Source organism: Myxocyprinus asiaticus, chromosome 48 (genome assembly GCF_019703515.2).
Source record: "Myxocyprinus asiaticus isolate MX2 ecotype Aquarium Trade chromosome 48, UBuf_Myxa_2, whole genome shotgun sequence".
NCBI classification, from domain to species: domain Eukaryota; kingdom Metazoa; phylum Chordata; class Actinopteri; order Cypriniformes; family Catostomidae; genus Myxocyprinus; species Myxocyprinus asiaticus.
This window is the reverse complement of record NC_059391.1, coordinates 21,700,001-21,717,018: the sequence shown is the minus strand read 5'-3', so window position 1 is coordinate 21,717,018 and position 17,018 is coordinate 21,700,001. Positions and strand designations below refer to the sequence as shown.

At 43.4% G+C, this 17,018-nt stretch overlaps 1 protein-coding gene across 2 annotated transcripts in view; it reads left to right on the top strand.

Moving 5' to 3' along the window:
- The window catches only part of LOC127437828 (cytosolic carboxypeptidase 4-like), a 208,948-nt gene that overhangs the window by 58,330 nt on the left and 133,600 nt on the right, over positions 1–17,018 (top strand). For both annotated transcript variants that reach the window (XM_051693035.1, XM_051693036.1), the window contains exons 10-11: positions 74–138; positions 11,657–11,773. In XM_051693035.1, coding sequence (XP_051548995.1) covers positions 74–138; positions 11,657–11,773 — 182 coding nt within the window. The remainder of the gene's footprint in view (positions 1–73; positions 139–11,656; positions 11,774–17,018) is intronic.

Sequence of the window (17,018 nt, the reverse complement as noted above, 5' to 3'; positions counted from 1 at the left end):
ATGTTTTGCTCATCTTGGTATGTACAGTGCATAGTCTCACCTGTTGTTTTCTTTATTTCTTCCTTATGGAAAGATGGCGGTTTAGAAGAAGACAGTGACGAGGACACGGAGAACGAAGAGCTAGACAACAGGGACTACGTGAGTGTTTTGAGATTTGATTTCTCAAGAAAGATGTGAGTTGTACCCAGAGTATGTGAGTGGATTGGACGACAGCTATTTCCCCTCCCCACTCAAAGCATTCTATAATTAGTCCGCCCCAACTCCACTCCGGTTTTCCAATTCCCGTACTTCTCTCACTAGTGAAAGAAAACCCGCTCCATGTTCGCTCCATAAATTTGCAAACAGTCACGGCTATAAAGTTCTTTAAAGATCTTTTAATTTTTTTTTTATGTTTTTTTTTTTATTTTTATTGTGCATATGAAATAAATATCATATTTCAGCCATTTCCATACAGCTGTGATGGCGAGTACACTGCACACTGTACTTAGTACACTATAAAAATAATAATAAAAAAAAAGGAACTTTTTTTTTATTGTTAATTAATTATTAATTTAAACAATATATTTCATGTGGTAACATCTAAATGACCTTGTCCAAGTTAAAAAAAACAAAAACAAAAAAACAAAATATTTAACATGACAAATTATTTAACTTGACTTTACTATGCTACACCAATAAAAAAATAATAATAAATAAATAAATAAATAAATAAATAAATAAATATAAAAAAAATATGTAACACTTTAGTTAATATTAGTTAACAACATTAATTAACATGTACTATCAATGAACAATAGTTTTACAGCATTTATTAATCTTGGTTAATGTTAATATTAACAAATAGTAATACATATTTAAATCAAAATGTATTAAGCTGACATAAGTTAATGCACTGTTATGTATAACATGAACTAAGCCGAACAATTGTATTTTTATGAACTAACATTAACAAAGATAAATAAATACTCAAAAAATATAAAGTCCATTGTTAGTTCGTTATACCAAATGTATTAACTAATATTAACGAATGGAACTGTATGGTAAAGTGTCACCAAAAAATATTTATTGACAATATGATTCTTTAAAATGGTATGATTCTTTATTGAAGACAGTTCTTCAACATTAAATTATTCTTTATTAAAGATGTGATTCATTGAAATGGTATAATTCTTTATTGATGATTTGATTCTCTAAAATGATATGATTGAAATGATATGACTCTATATATAAGAGATGATTCTCCAAAATGATATGATTCTTATTGAAGATATGATTCTTTATTGATGATATGATTCTTTAAATGGTACCTAGAACAATTTGCTTCATGCTGTAACATCTAAAGTAATTGGTTCCTAAGTAAGAAATATAAATCGTCTCGGTTACCGTCGTAACCTCCGTTCCATGATGGAGGGAACGAGACGTTTTGTCGATGTAGTGACACTAGGGGTCGCCCTTGGGAGCCCCAAATACCTCAGATCTTTGAGAAAATGCCAATGAGAATTTGCATGCCACTCCCCCGGACATACAGGTATAAAAGGAGCTGGCTCGCAACCACTCATTCAGGTTTTGTGCTGAGGAGCCGAGACAGGGTCCCGGCCATTTCAGCGGGTAGTACAGCATTGTGGCAGGGGGGACACAACGTCTCATTCCCTCCATCAAGGAATGGAGGTTACGACAGTAACTGAGACATTCCCTTTCTGTCACTCACTCGACGTTGTGTCGATGTAGTGACACTAGGGGTCCCTATACGAAAGGCCACAACTAGCTGAACCGTGTTACGTGGACTTCCGGTGCAGGTGTAAGCAAGCTGCTGCGTGCGTAGTAGCAGGTGCACCGGTCTGCACGTAGCCTCCCCTAACGCCCAAAAAACGTTGTATAGTTCCCCACATCCCTGGGGGCGAAGAGACATATCTAGTATGGAAGCAGGCCGCGCCAGCTTCTTTTCTCTCTATGTTTTCTCTCCACAGAGTATTCAGTTATTCGGCTGGGGCCATTTTAATGCTCAATATATACGCCGGGGAAGGTGTTCTTTTCCTATCCTATTCTTTCAGGCAGAAAAGATCCCACGGAGACCACATCCTGCCCATAGGGGAGGTAACATGTGGCAAGCACATCATGTGGGCTCAGAGCCGCACATGGAAGAGGCACGTGAAAGAGGTGGTCCTGCCTGAAAGGGGAGGAGCTCTACAAACATGGTGACCGGGACAGAGAGGGCTCTGTCGAAGGGAGACGCAGGTCTGCCGACAGGGAGACCGTACTGTGGAAAATACATCACAGGGGGTTACCGGAGTAACCAGTACCTGTGGAGCACCTACCTCAGTAACGGCATATTAGCACACGTACTGGTTCCGGCTGTGAATTCCTCCACTGAATTCGCGAGCCACAGGGCTAGGGAGGAAGGACATCCAGGGTTCACGGGTTTGTGAACTCGCATGGGAAAAGAAGCGCACATGTTCGCTTCTTTGGAGGGGAAAGGCACTATAAGCGATACACCCGGCCAGCTGTCCGTATTCCCGAACTTACCTGTTCGTACCTGACAGAACACGGGACAAAACCGGCTCAACCCGGAGATTGTAAAATCTCACAAAGGTATTGGGTGTTGCCCAGCCCGCTGCCCTGCAGATGTCTGCATGGGCCAGTGCCCACGAGGATGCCAGACTCCTTTTGGAGTGTGCTCGTATTCCCGAAGGGGCGGGCACGGCCTGGGCCTGGTATGCCATAGCGATGGCATCCACGATCCAGTGGGCAAGCGTCTGTTTGGAGACAGCATTCCCTTTCCGCTGTCCGCCAAAGCAGACAAAAAGCTGCTCAGAGCGTCTAAAGCTCTGTGTGCAATCCAAGTAGATGCGCAATGTACACACTGGACACATCAATGACAGGGCTGGGTCTGCCTCCTCCTGGGGCAGCGCTTGCAGGTTCACCACCTGATCCCTGAAGGGGGTTGTGGGAACCTTGGGCACATAGCCCGGCCGGGGTCTCAGGATTACGTGAGAGTCACCCGGACCGAACTCCAGGCAAGTATCGCTGACAGAGAACGCTTGCAGGTCCCCGACCCTCTTGATAGAGGTGAGCGCAATCAGGAGGGCCGTCTTCAAGGAGAGGGCTTTCAACTTGACTGACTCTTGTGACTCAAAGGGGGCTCCGTGAAGGCCCAGGAGGACCACGGAGAGATCCCATGAGCGGAACAGGTGTGGCCTAGGAGGATTCAGCCTCCGCGAGCCTCTCAGGAACCGGATAATCAGGTCATGCTTCCCTAAGGACTTACCGTCCACTGTATCATGGTGTGCTGCTATGGTGGCCACATACACCTTCAAGGTAGAGGGGGACAGCCATTCCTCCAGCCTCTCCGGCAGGAAGGAAAGCACTGACCTGACTGCGCATCTCTGAGGGTCTTCAGCTCGGGAAGAACACCAATTCGTGAACCAACGCCACTTCGGGGTATAAAGCTGCCTCATGGAGGGAGCTCTGGCCTGAGTGATCGTGTCTACCACTGCTGGTGGTAGGCCACTTAGGTCTTCCACATCCCATCCAAGGGCCAGACGTGGAGGTTCCAGAGGTCTGGGCGTGGGTGCCAGATGGTGCCCCGTCCCTGAGAAATAAGGTCCTTCCTCAGGGGAATTCACCAGGGAGGGGCTGTTGTGAGGAGCGTGAGGTCTGAGAACCAAGTCTGGGTGGGCCAATATGGGGCCACGAGGGTGACCTGCTCCTCGTCCTCCCTGACCTTGCACAGGGTCTGTGCAAGTAGGCTCACTGGTGGGAATGCATACTTGCGCAGCCCCTGGGACCAGCTGTGTGCCAGCACGTCTGGGCCGAGGGGGGCCCCCGTTGGAGAATACCAGAGCGGGCAGTGGGAGGTTTCTCGGGAGGCAAATAGGTCTCCTTGTGCTTTGACGAACCGACTCCAAATCAGCTGGACCACCTGGGGGTGGAGTCTCCACTCTCCCCTGAATGACACCTGCTGCAACAGTGCGTCCACTGTGGCGTTGAGGTTGCCCAGGATGTGAGTGGCCCGCAGCGACTGAGGTCACCGCTGACTCCATAGGAGGAGACGGCGGGTGAGTTGCGACATGCGATATGAGCGTAAGCCGCCTTGGCAATTTATATACGCTACTGTCTCTGTGTTGTCCATCCGGACCAACACATGCTTGCCCCAGATCAACGGCAAATGCCTCCGCAGGGTGAGCAATACTGCCAGCAACTCGAGGTAGTCGATGTGCCAACATAGTCACGGTCCTGTCCAGGAGCCAGTGGCTGTGTGCCCGTTGCACCCCAGCCTCGCTTGGAGGCATCTCTCATAATGACGACGCACCTGGACACTTGCTGTAGGGGATCTCCTGCCCATAGAAATGCAAGGTCTGTCCAAGGGCTGAACAACTGGTGGCAGATCGGCGTGATGGCCACGCGATGTGTGCCGTGGCGTCATGCCCATCTCGGGACTTGAGTCTGAAGCCAGTGCTGAAGCGGTCTCATATGCATCAACCCTAGTGGCGTGACTGGTGCCGAGGATGCCATATGCCCCAGGAGCCTCTGAAAGTGTTTCAGTGGAACCGCTGTTCTCTGCTCGAACGACTTCAGGCAGTTCAGCACCGACCGCGTGCGCTCGCTCGCCCTTCAGGCCTACTGCTGCGAACCAATCTTGATGCCGGACACATTCCAAAATGTGCTTTGGCATCAGCATTTTGAATGGGAGTCTGTGCAAGGCCCGGTTCAGAACTCGCAGGTCCAAGATTGGCCGCAACCCACCGCCTTTCTTCGGTACGATGAAGTAAGGGCTGTAAAACCCTTTCTTCATCTCGGCTGGAGGGACAGGCTTTATCGCACCCTTCCGCAGAAGGGTCGCGTTCTCCGCATGCAAGGTGGCGGCGTTCTTGCCCTTCACCGAAGTGAAGCAGACACTGCTGAACCGGGGCGGGCGTCTGGCGAACTGAATCGCGTAGCCGAGTCGGATGGTCCTGGCCAACCACCGAGACGGGTTGAAAGTGCTAGCCACGCGTCCAAGCTCCCAGCGAGGGGCACTAAGGGGACAATCGCGTTTAACGTACCTGTGGGTGCGGCCTCACGGCAGGAGGGAGCAGGGGATGCCACGTCGAGGAGCCTCAGTCTCGAACTCGTGGCTGCGCTGAGGGGACCCTCAAAGCACTTACCTTGCTCCATGTACCCGGTGTCGGGGGGGGTCGGCGATGGGGGAGGAGGGACTTTTTGACCGTCCTTGTAGTCCGTCACAACCACCAGGCCATGGGTGTGAGTGTGGTGCGACCGGACGCGCGAAGGCGGGGGGCCAGCATTCACGCCGTCTAAGTCGCAGGTGTTCAGTGCCCGGTTGCCATGATAACGGCGGTCGTAACACTGGCTATGTGAACCAGGGAGTGAGGAAACCACAGACCGTTCGGGGTGTGGCGAACATAAAAGAAAAGAAAACCAAGGATTTACCTCCTGGCCCTCCACCAGGGGATGGAGTGGTCTGGATACCAGCTCCGAGTTTGTAGCAGACATCTCGCTCCCTGGGTCGTCCAGCTCAGGGGCGCTTAGGAGCCTTTTGGGTCCTCGTGCCGGCCCGTGAGGCGGGGGGCGTCAGCTTCCTGCGGGGGGCTCTACGCTGGGGCCGAGAACAGTCTGCTTCCTCACTGTGAGCACTGCTGGACGAAGTCCTCGACGGTGTCTCCGAATAGGCCGATCTGGGAGATGGGGGCATTGAGAAAGCAAACCTTGTCCGCGTCCCTAATCTCGACCAGATTCAGCTACAGGTGGCGTTCCTGGACCACGAGGGTGGACATCGCCTGCCCAAGTACTCACGCCATGACCTTCGTCGCCCGGAGGGCGCAGCTTCTGCATCACATCGGGATCAGGACTACCCACGTGCAGTTCCTTTAGTTCCTTAGCCTGGTGTACTTGCAGGAGGGCCATGGCATGCAGGGCAGAGGCGGCCTGACCAGTGGCACTGTAGGCTTTGGCCATCAGAGACGACGTCGTCCTACAGACCTTGGAAGGGAGTGCCGGGCGATCCCACAAGGTGGCTTTGCTTTGCGGGCACAGGTGCACCGCAACTGCCTTATCCACCTGAGGGACCTCCGTATACCCGTGGGCTGCCCCGCCATCAAGGGTAGTGAGAGCGGATGAGCTGGGAGGTCGGCTTCAGGGCAGAAAAAGGTGCCCTCCACGACCTCGTCAGCTCGTCGAGCACTTCCGGGAAGAAAGGGACCGGGGGGGGGGGGGGGGGGGCTGTGAGCGGTGCCCCGAACCCAGGAACCAATCATCTATCCGCGAGGGCTCAGGGGAGGGTGGAAGGTTCTACTCCAACCCGACACACATGGCGGCCCGGGCAAGCATGGCGGTCATCTCACCGTCAGCCTCCGACTGGGTGGGCCAACCCGAAGGTGGCAGCCCAGTCGAGTCCTCGGCATCTGACATCATCAGTATGCTCTCCGATGCAGCGATCGAGCACTCATCCCACTCCGGAGCTCCAAAAGTGACACTAAGCTGGCCCTGTGTCGAGCTGGTCTCCTCTCGGAACTTGCCGGGGCCAAATGAGCGTGCTGGGGAATGGGAGGTCCGCGGGGATTTACCTGGTGGAGCCGCGCCCATTGAAGCTCCCAAATCACCTCCAGCGCCAGCCGGGCCAGCCTCATACCCAGAGGTAGAAGGCACGGCACGGGGGGCGGCTAGAGTGGCTTTCCCCCGGAAGAAGGAAAGACGCGACCGCAATGTTGCCATGGCCATATTCTCGCAATGAGAACATGAACCATCCACGAACACTGCCTCAGTGTGATTATGACCCAGACACGTGTGGCAGTGCCCGTGGCCGTCGGAAGTGGAGAGATAGCGACCGCATCCAGGAATCACACAAAGACCGAAAGGCATCTTGAAAAAGACGCGTCTTTAAAAAGACATTCACGTCAATGTGTTTGCTCTAATAGAGAAAATATACTCTTTGCAGGAATATAAACTCTCTTAGCGCTGTCGAAGCGCCCAGGGCGTAATCTGCACAGATCTGTGCGGAAGGAGAGAAAAGCCACTAGATCCAACAGCAAACGCTTCTTGGGAGGTGAATGGACCGGTAGTGGACCGACAGCTTGCTGACACACAACCGCTCTGCTCTGAAGAAAAAATCTGAATGAGTGGTTGCGAGCCAGCTCATTTTATACCTGTATGTCCGGGGGAGTAGCATGCAAATCCACTTGCCAATTCTCATTGGCCTTTTCTCAAAGATCTGAGGTGTTTGGGGCTCCCAAGGGCGACCCCTAGTGTCACTACATCAACACAATGTCGAGTGAGTGACAGAAGGGGAAATCCAATTATGTAATATCCAAGTTAGAAATATAATTTAATTAAATAGTATTTACATGACTGAAATAATATTTTTATTCATGATATGATTCTTTGCAATTAAATGATTTCTTATTGATGATATGATTCTTTAAGTGGTACCTTAAACATTTATTTATTTATTTTGTTTATTTTTTACAAAAAATATTTAATTTGACATTTACTAAGACTGAAATAACTTATTAGGTTGCACAAAAAACAAGAATTTCTTTTTTTGTTATTGATGATACGATTCTTAAAAATGATTTAATTCTTGATTGATGATATTATACTTTATTGATGATATGATTCCTTATTGATGAAATAATTCTTTACATGGTAACTTAAACAATTTGTTTCATGTAGTAACATCACATTAACTGTTTTTATCCAAGTCAAAAATATAATTTAATAATAATAATAATAATAATAATAATAATAATAATAATGAGAATAATAATATATATATATTTTCTATATGTAAAAAGAACTCGTCATTATTTTTCCTTGATACATGTCTTTTTAAATTCCACCACATTCTTTGATCATCCCTACACTTATCCATTTGTAGTTTTGTTTGTCTTTTTTTCCACAGTAGTATATTTCTTTTATTTTGACTGAATATTTCACCTAAAAATAAAATTTCTGTCTTCATTTACTCACCCTCATGTTGTTCCACACCCATATGATGTTCTTTCCTCCATAAAACACAGTAGGAGATGTAAGACAGAATGACTCACAAAGACCAATTCTGCATCGTAACTTTGGCAGAGCGAGCAATGCATGTGTAAATTCCACTGATTCATTCCCCCTCTTAAAACTCTGATTGAAGAGCAAGGCTTGCATGTGACAGGAACCTGACAAAAGCATCTTCCTGTTCTTACATAACTTCAATAATAGGACCCCTGATTCAGCCATAAATCGATAATTCACAATCCTGTCCCTGCTGAGACTGCATCATTGCATCATGAGCTTGCATCCTCATCTGCCCTGCACACTCTCCAAATACTGCTAATGCATGTTTTTATTTCCATGCCTGCACCCCATATCTAAAATGCCAGATGGTGCTTTATAGTTCAACTCATATTTAGAAAAAGTTAACCCCCTTTAAAACACCACCATAAAAGTCATACACATTCATACGGACATCTTTGGCCATTGTGTTGCTGTTTTTTGAGTGTGTGACAACTAATAAAAACGAGTCTCAAGACACCTGCATTCTGTTCACTTTCTTTGCATTTTGTGTTTTGAATGCAAGAATACATCTTACGTGAACTGCTACTGAAAAACCTAACCAACTGGGGTCAGGTGAACCTGCAATCAGCCTAATAGAATGCAACAGTCAACCATCTTGGTTCCGAAAGTATTTTTCCCATAATTTTTTTTTTTCCATAGGGAAGTCTTCATAAAAGCGTTCTAAGCTTTGAACTAAACCAACCAGCTCCAAGGTGAATCACAACATTACAAACTTTGATTTGAAGCAAAAAAGTATTTGAAAATTTTAGAAAAAGACAAAGTTACAAGACCGTATACTTAACGGGTCTGTTCCAAAACCTAGTGAGCATCCTCCAGAGGCAGCACTTTAAGACATCATAGGCGTGCTCCCGATGCAAAGGCTGTTCCAAAAGGTAGGTATCTTAATTATGCTGCCTCTTAAGATATCTAGTTTTGGCCAAATTTTAAGGTAGCGTCGTATGTATCCTTCCCCGGGTAGGCGATCCCAGAATGCACTGTGCTGAGCTCAGTGGAAAAATAAATCCATGATCGTGGACGAAGCGAGAGAAATTTAGATTACAAATATACTTATAATCCAATCAATACTGAAAAGTATAGATAAATAATAGTTTAACATGATACAAAACCAACTATTTTACCCAAAATGTGTGTGTGTGTGTGTGTCATGCATATTTAGGCTCCTTAGAGGATTGCGTCATTTCTCATGAGTCACCTGTATTTTGGCCACGATTCTGCTGTCTGAGACAAATTTCAGGAATCCTAAAGGATTTCTGTCATCATAGGGCCAAAACAGCAATCTTTCAACTTTCAGTATGACATGTTCACATGTTCATAGCCTTTGCGATGATCTTTAGCCTCCAACGAAGTTCTGGCAGTGTCAGAAATTTAGCATCGCAGCTGTATAGTGTGACTGCTATTAGGATGGCCAGATGAGATATTCTGTTCCTCTCTCGCACCCCAATTTACTTGGAAAGAAACCAGCTCTGCGTTTGCACCACCATAGCAACATTTGTGCCCAGTTATCACTCTATTCAAGCTCTTTCAATGTTTTTTCTTCTTTTCATTTTATATAAAAAGTTTTAATAAATAAATAAGCAGAAAATACTTGTAGAAAAGTGTAACACTTCAGCAACATGAAAGCATTATTCACTGAATTAAATAAATATAGAGCTTACAAAAACGAAAATAAATAAATGACTGCATTTTCTTAACGTTTTTTTTCTTTACATTTATCATGCATTTTCTTTACAACTTTATTTGAATTACTATTTTACTTTAAATTTACTTTAAACGTCTGTAAACTTCTTTAGTTAAGATTCCAATTTTATAAAAAAAAAAAAAAAAAAAAAAAAATGGAACAATTTATATTGGTAAGTATTTATGGGACGTAATCCAAATCAGCAGATACAATTGTATACAATTATAGAACTCGTGTTTGTGCATTATCCATAGGGAATTTGCAAAAGCAATATATTATTAGCCTATATGAATTTTCGAAATTTTGTGTGGCCTATAGGTTACTAATCTAAAAGAGGAGAAAGACGTACTATCAACCACTTTTTTTGTTTTTCCATATGTGAACGGAAAAGTTTGTCATTTTTCAGGCCACAAGTCTTTTATTTCTACAATGAATATTTGCTTGTGGTAGCTAATTATTACTGTAAGCTACCTCCCGCACTCGCGTTCATTCTCAACATCTGTTATTTTTTGTATTTGGGATCAGGCTTATTATAGGCCTATTTGGCAAAATCCATCTTTCTTTTTATATGTTAGCCTATGCTCATGATGGAGTGGTATTGCAGCAATGGAAATGCTGATGTCTTGACTTTCAGAAAAAAAAAAATGCTCCTCTGGGCAAATCTCGCCGTTTCGCTTCTATTCCGCAATGCTCCCATAATGTGAGTCACGTTCACTGATCAGGACGATTGGGACCACAGTCGGCTACGATGTGTATTGTACAGTCTGACATAATGTTGCACAGTTTGCCATGGCGATATCAATACGTTCATCTCGTACAGTTTGACAAGCAACAATCTTAAAAGACTGTAAAAATCCTACAGTGTATAGCGGGCTTTAGTTTTGGAACAGACCCAATGTCTCTCATGAGGGAATCAACTTCAGTTCCATGAAGCATTGCGTATGGCTTAATTGAATTAAAAAAAATGGGAATATATAACACTATTGGTTTTAAGTTGATGATCATAATCATAGAAAGAATACAGTATATTTAAGGGATTGCAATATAGTGTGAAATATACAAATATTTAAGTAGTTTTGAGTGTAAGGATACCGACTATTTTTTATTTACAGTTCGTCATGGAAGTGGACGGTCACTGCTGGGCTTTTTTGCAGTGTTTCTTTTGGCCGCAGTTTTTTGCGTATTCACGAGTAGTATTGTTCTTCAAATGGAATTCCACTATTAAGCACATAAAAAAAAAAAAAAAAAAAAAAAATATAAAAAAAAAACACTGACAGCTTCAACAGAAGCATATTTCATCATTTAGCAATCTTGGCACACACAGTAGGTCTGTCTTTAATGGTTTATAATTGATCAATTATCATTAATAATCAATTCCCCTAAAGATTAGACTAGTCATTCTGCCAACATACTAACTAGTGGTTGCTGAAAGCATAGTCAAATTAGCCAAAATATGTTACGAACAAACATGTCAGCGATGGGGGTGAATAAAACTTTTTGAATGATGGGTGTTCCAATAATGCAGAAATTTGCAGGGTTTTCTCCGCAAATCCATGGTTAAACCCAAACATGTGCCGTGTCCCAATTCGCATACTATCTGTCCTATATAGTGTGCAATATAAGAATTAGTGTGGCCCAAATCAAAGTATGTTGAAATAGTATGCCGATAATGTCTGGATGGTATACATTACCCGGCAAATAAGATGTGTGGTTACCAAGTGTCAGCTGTTTGGCCTATTTGCCTAAAAGAAAAAGACAGTATAGGTCAGAGGTCAAAGCTTTGCAACAGAGGCCAAAGCAAGTCACATGACCTCTCAGTCCTTGAATGCAGTGACAAGGGAAGATTTATATGTTTGAATGTGTGCATTGAAACTTGAGGGTGAATATAGCGATTATAGGTCTGTTTCTGTTCTGTGGCAGGAGGATGACCTGGAAACAGATGTGAACAAGTTGCAGCCCAGACCGGAGCCCGACAGACCCCTAGAGCAGCTGAGCCAATATGTGTGCTTCTGCCCTGAGCTTCACCACGAATTCCAGGTAAACATCTTTGCCCTCTGTGCCACCAAACCGAAACCACCTTAACCCCATACTGACACTTGCACTGGTTTACAAAATGATTTTATGCATAATCCAGGATGTTGACAAGTGTATAAAGGGATAGTTCAGCCAAAAATAAAAATCCTGTCATCATTGACTTACCCATTTGTTGTTCCAAATTCATTTGACTTTCTCTGTTCTGTGGAACTATTTTGCCTAACATCTCTGTAACATCAATGAAAAGGAGGAGGCGAGAACCAGCTTGATAATATAAATAATAGTTTAATTATAAACTAAACCAAAAAGACAAACACACACAGGTGTCCGTAACTCTCTCTCTGTCGCACTGCTGTCTCCAGTCGGCCTTTATCCCTCTCTGGCTAATCAGCCTGATTAGGAGCCGGGTGTGTAGAATCACGACCCAGCCCTGCCCTCCGCCCTGCCACATTCCTCCCCCATTCTCTCAGGCCGGGGAGCCCCTGGCATGACGTACATCCCCCCCATCTTTCCCTGGGGGGGGTGTGCCTTCCGCCCCATCTGCCGGCAGGTCATCCCCGTCTACCTGGATCAGGGGAGGGGACAAGGGGAGAAAAAAAAAAAACATGTGGCACCTACACGCCATAACGGCGATCGTGCCAAATTAACAAAAACATTTAAAAAGAGAGGGAAAAGGCCAACACAGAGCAGCAGCGGGAGAGAGAGAGGAGAGAGAGAGAAAAAAAAAATTCACTTGCCGGTTCTCCGATACGCCGTAGCCTGGTCCTCGGCCACTCCTCCACCCTCTGGTGGACGACAGCCGTGCCTCCCCGGGCGGATCGGAGGCAGTCCTCTGGCCCCTGGCGGACGGAACGCCCCGCTGCATTTTCAGTGGACGGAAGGGTCTCCCCCACCCCTGGCAGCAGTTCTCCTGCTCCAGGCGGTCGGCCAGGAGCCCCTCCCCGCTTGCAGTCGGTGGTCTCAGACCCCGCCGCGTTTCAGCGGCTGGTGGGGGTCTCCTCTGCCCCTGGCAGCGGCCCTGACTGCTCCAGGCGGTCGGTTAGGCACCCCTCCTCCCCTCGCGGTTGGCGGCCGTTCCTCCGCTTTCAGGTGGCCTGGCTTTTCCTTTCCCGGCGGATGGCCGCGGCTGCTCCGTTGGGGTGGATGGTAGTGGCAAGGACTCTACTACGGTGCATCCCGCCTCCTTCCTGGGTTTCGGCACCAGTGTAACACATCAATGGAAAGGAGGAGGCGAGAACTGGCTTGATAATATAAATAATAGTTTAATTATAAACTGAACCAAAAAGACAAACACACACAGGTGTCGGACAGCTGTCCGTAACTCTATCTCTGTCACACTGCCGTCTCCAGTCGGCCTTTATCCCTCTCGGGCTAATCAGCCTGATTAGGAGCCGGGTGTGTAGAATCACGACCCGGCCCCACCCTCCACCCTGCCACAATCTCCTTTTGTATTCCATGGAAGAAGAAAAAAATGCCATATATGTTTAAAACAACATCATAGTGAGTAAATGTTCATCTTTGAGTGAACTATTCCTTTAGCAGCAGAAACCCAGAATAAAGTTTATGGGGAGTGTCTCTAAGTGCACTTGAGGTGAATATGGACCTTGTGTTGAAACAGGAAGAGATTTTGATGGTTGCAGGATGTGCTATAACAGCTACTGCAACAGCACAACTATGAAGCTTAAGAGTACAGCTGGGACATGGCTTGCACTGAAAATTACCTCATTATGCTTGAAAAATCAGACACTTGTGCTTTGGCTCTGTTCAGCAGCAGGATGTTCACAACTATTCATCTTAATAGAGTAATTCTGTTCATGTTTTTGCTGACCTGGTGAGTTCCAGGGGTAAAAAAAAAATTAAATAAAAATTAAAGGAACATGTTGGCAGAATGTGTAACTGAATAAGGAAATGATTAATCTAATATCTGGTTGTCGCAAATGATTACGTTATTGGTTTTTACTTATTAATCAAGAAGAATTAGAATAAATTAAAATTAAAATTAGAATTAGAATCCATCTGGAATTAATTTTAAACTGCATTGAAGAAGTTAGCATGCTAAAATAAAACAAAATAAATTACAATATTTGTTTTATAAATAAATTAAGTAGCACAATTTACATGTATCTACAAAACTAATTTCACACATTTAAAGGAATAATTCACCAAAAAATGAAAAATCTCTCATTATTTACTCACCCTCGTGCCATCCCACATGTGTATGACTCTGTTTTCTGCTGAACTCAAACAAAGATTTTTAGAGGAATATTTTATTTATTTATTTATTTTTACAGCACTTTACCGTAGGTCCATAAAATGCTAGTGAATGATGACCAAAGCTTTGAAGCTAAAAAAAAACAAAACATAAAGGCAGCATAAAAGTAATCAATAAGACTCCAGTGGTTAAATCCATGTCTTCAGAAGTGAGGTGATAGGTGTGGGTGAGAAATGGATCAATATTTCAGTCATATTTTCTTATAAGTAGAAAGGGGATGGCTGGGATTTTAAGATCATGATAAAACATTAATTCAGTCAAGTGTGCCCCAAATTTTGCCTGGTATATGTGTGTTTGATGTGTAAATAATGTTTAATATTATATACACATTATTTAAAATGATTGAAAAATATGGTCTTTCAAATATCTAGTACAATTCAGTTTTGATCACAGTTGTTTTTTTTTTGTTGTTGTTGTTTTACAGTGCTTTTTAAAAGGAGATACAATATCATAAATCAATAAATCAAATACCATAAATCTATTTTTATACAGCAGCTTGTTGCATGATCATCTCTGGAGGGTTTACCCATCTCGATTTACCCCAGTGCTGGTGACTCAACTGTAGCACCATTGATAGAAATAAGTAATGACATTTCAGGTTTCCTAATATGTTCAGTGTGACTCTTCATTTTAAATGTGTCACCACCCCGACCCCTCCCTCACCCATCATGAGTGACTGGTATCACATGATTGACAGCTCCTCTCGCAGCACAATAACACGCCCACGGCTGTCTCGTAGAAATCCCTGCATGGCTGCCTTTAGTATGCGGATGAATTCAAACTAATAGAAATGTCAACACACCTCTGGATCATCAACATTCAGTTCCCTCCTTATTCAGACACTGTTAGTTCAAATGACATTGCAAGATGTACTATTGCTGTTGAAAACTCCTCTTCCTCACTTCATTTCCCACACTCTTATTGATGTTGTAATTCCACGTTCCATGAGGAAATGACAGGCTACTATTTCACTACTCCTTTGTTTCAATTAAAAAAAAAAATTACTCACCCTCATGTTGTTCCAAACCTGTAGGCTATGACTAATATTGCAACTTAATTATTAAAGTTACAAATAATTTTTATTTTGTAAATGTATTAAATATATATACATATATGGGAATGACAATCAATTCTATTGGCAAATGCTAGATATAAAGCCCAAGCTATTCCTAGAAATACATCCTGCTAGGCCTTTGTCTCAAAATGACAACTTATTTAACAATCAATTTCAAAGACTATAATTGCTTTTAATGCACATCAATGTAGTATCCTACCATTTTCTACTCTAGTTATGCTTTAGCTCAATAAATCAAACCCGGAGAATGCACTGTCCACCTTCTCTGTACCTGTCTTTGATATATCTGTCCCATTATCTTTAAATGCCACTGTGATCTGGAGATGCTGTGACTGGATTGGACACAGGGGTTGTAATCACATTGCTACATTATACATGCTGTGCGAAATACCAAGATGAAATGAATTTACAGCAGGGCACCGATGCCAGTCAAATCCCCACTATTAATCTTGCATGACAAGATGATTGACCTGTAATCTGCAGGTCAAAACAGAGAACGTGATTTAGTGGCAAATGTTTAATTTATACATTTCAATAAAATCAATATGTAATAAACAAAATAATAATTATTCAATAAAAAAAAAAATAATAAAACAAAATAACCATAGGAATATTGTAGGTATGTTTTATCGAACCTTGAACACAATTATTTTACTGTAGAATCCCAGAGTGGTACATAAGGTATACTTTGCTTCTTGCCGTAATTGACTTTGTGAATAGGAGTACTGCCGATTTCAGTTTTATTTACATTGTATAAATGTTGATATTTGCTCGTAACGAGATCATGGTGTGATATACTGACTGACTATTTAATTTACAAAGTATATATTTATACATTAATAATCAGTCATACATTTTCAAAATGTTAACAAAAAAAGAATGTAAAAATGCTACAGTTTAAAACGTATAATTGGCACCTTAAAAAAATAGATATCTTATTCACCAGAACAGTACATGCAATTTTACGGTAAAATATTGTAAAAAGATATGTTTTTTTTTTTTTTAAGTAAAAAGTATGATTTATCTTATAGTTAATGGTGAAAAATTATATTGTGTTTCACAAGACAAGACATTTTACATTTACAGTAAACTATTGTAAGAAAAAAATATGGTGAACAATAATAATTTGGCATTCCCTGAAATCCCTGCGTGTCCCATCGCATTTGATTATATTTTATTGAAATATTCATGTTGCTTCTTATTTTTGATATGCTTCTGAAATGGGCCAATCTGAAATTGAAGTCAGCATGCGACCGTTTGGTTTGTTGTATTTTTGTATGGTTACATCATTTTTTATGCCTAATAATTTATAATATGTCTCCTTTACTTTTCAGACTGTTCCTACGGCCCTTATTTTACGCCTATGCTGAGTTTGAACCTGTTTAATTCATTGTGACATGCTAGTATTCCACTATAGAGTGCCTATTTACTACAGAACAGTGCAGAGGTGGAGCTGCACAGACGTCAAGGATGTATCAGGCTAGATAAAGGTTTGAAAAGTGAAACATAAGCCCGGGAGAGAGAGGTTGATGCAGAGCTTGCGCTCTCAGAGGGAGGGTAACAGAAGGGTCTGTTCCCCAAGGACATGCCTCAGGATAACATGTTTCCCTTTGATCTCAACTTCTTTGTGTGATACTGTACAGGACAGCCTGGAGTTGAAAATTAGATGTGCATTTCATAGCATGACAGCAATATCCTAGTTTCTCTGCTGACTAAGCCCGAGTCACTCGACATGCATGATTTTTTTTTGTGTGTGTGTGTTTTGTACCACCTACCATTGTAAGCCTGATCTCATGAAAATTACGTGACTGAGGCAACAATTTTGCAAAATTACATTATGTGGTTCATTACATGTATCACTGCATTTTCAAGGTGAAATGTAATTGAGGGGCGCTAAAAGC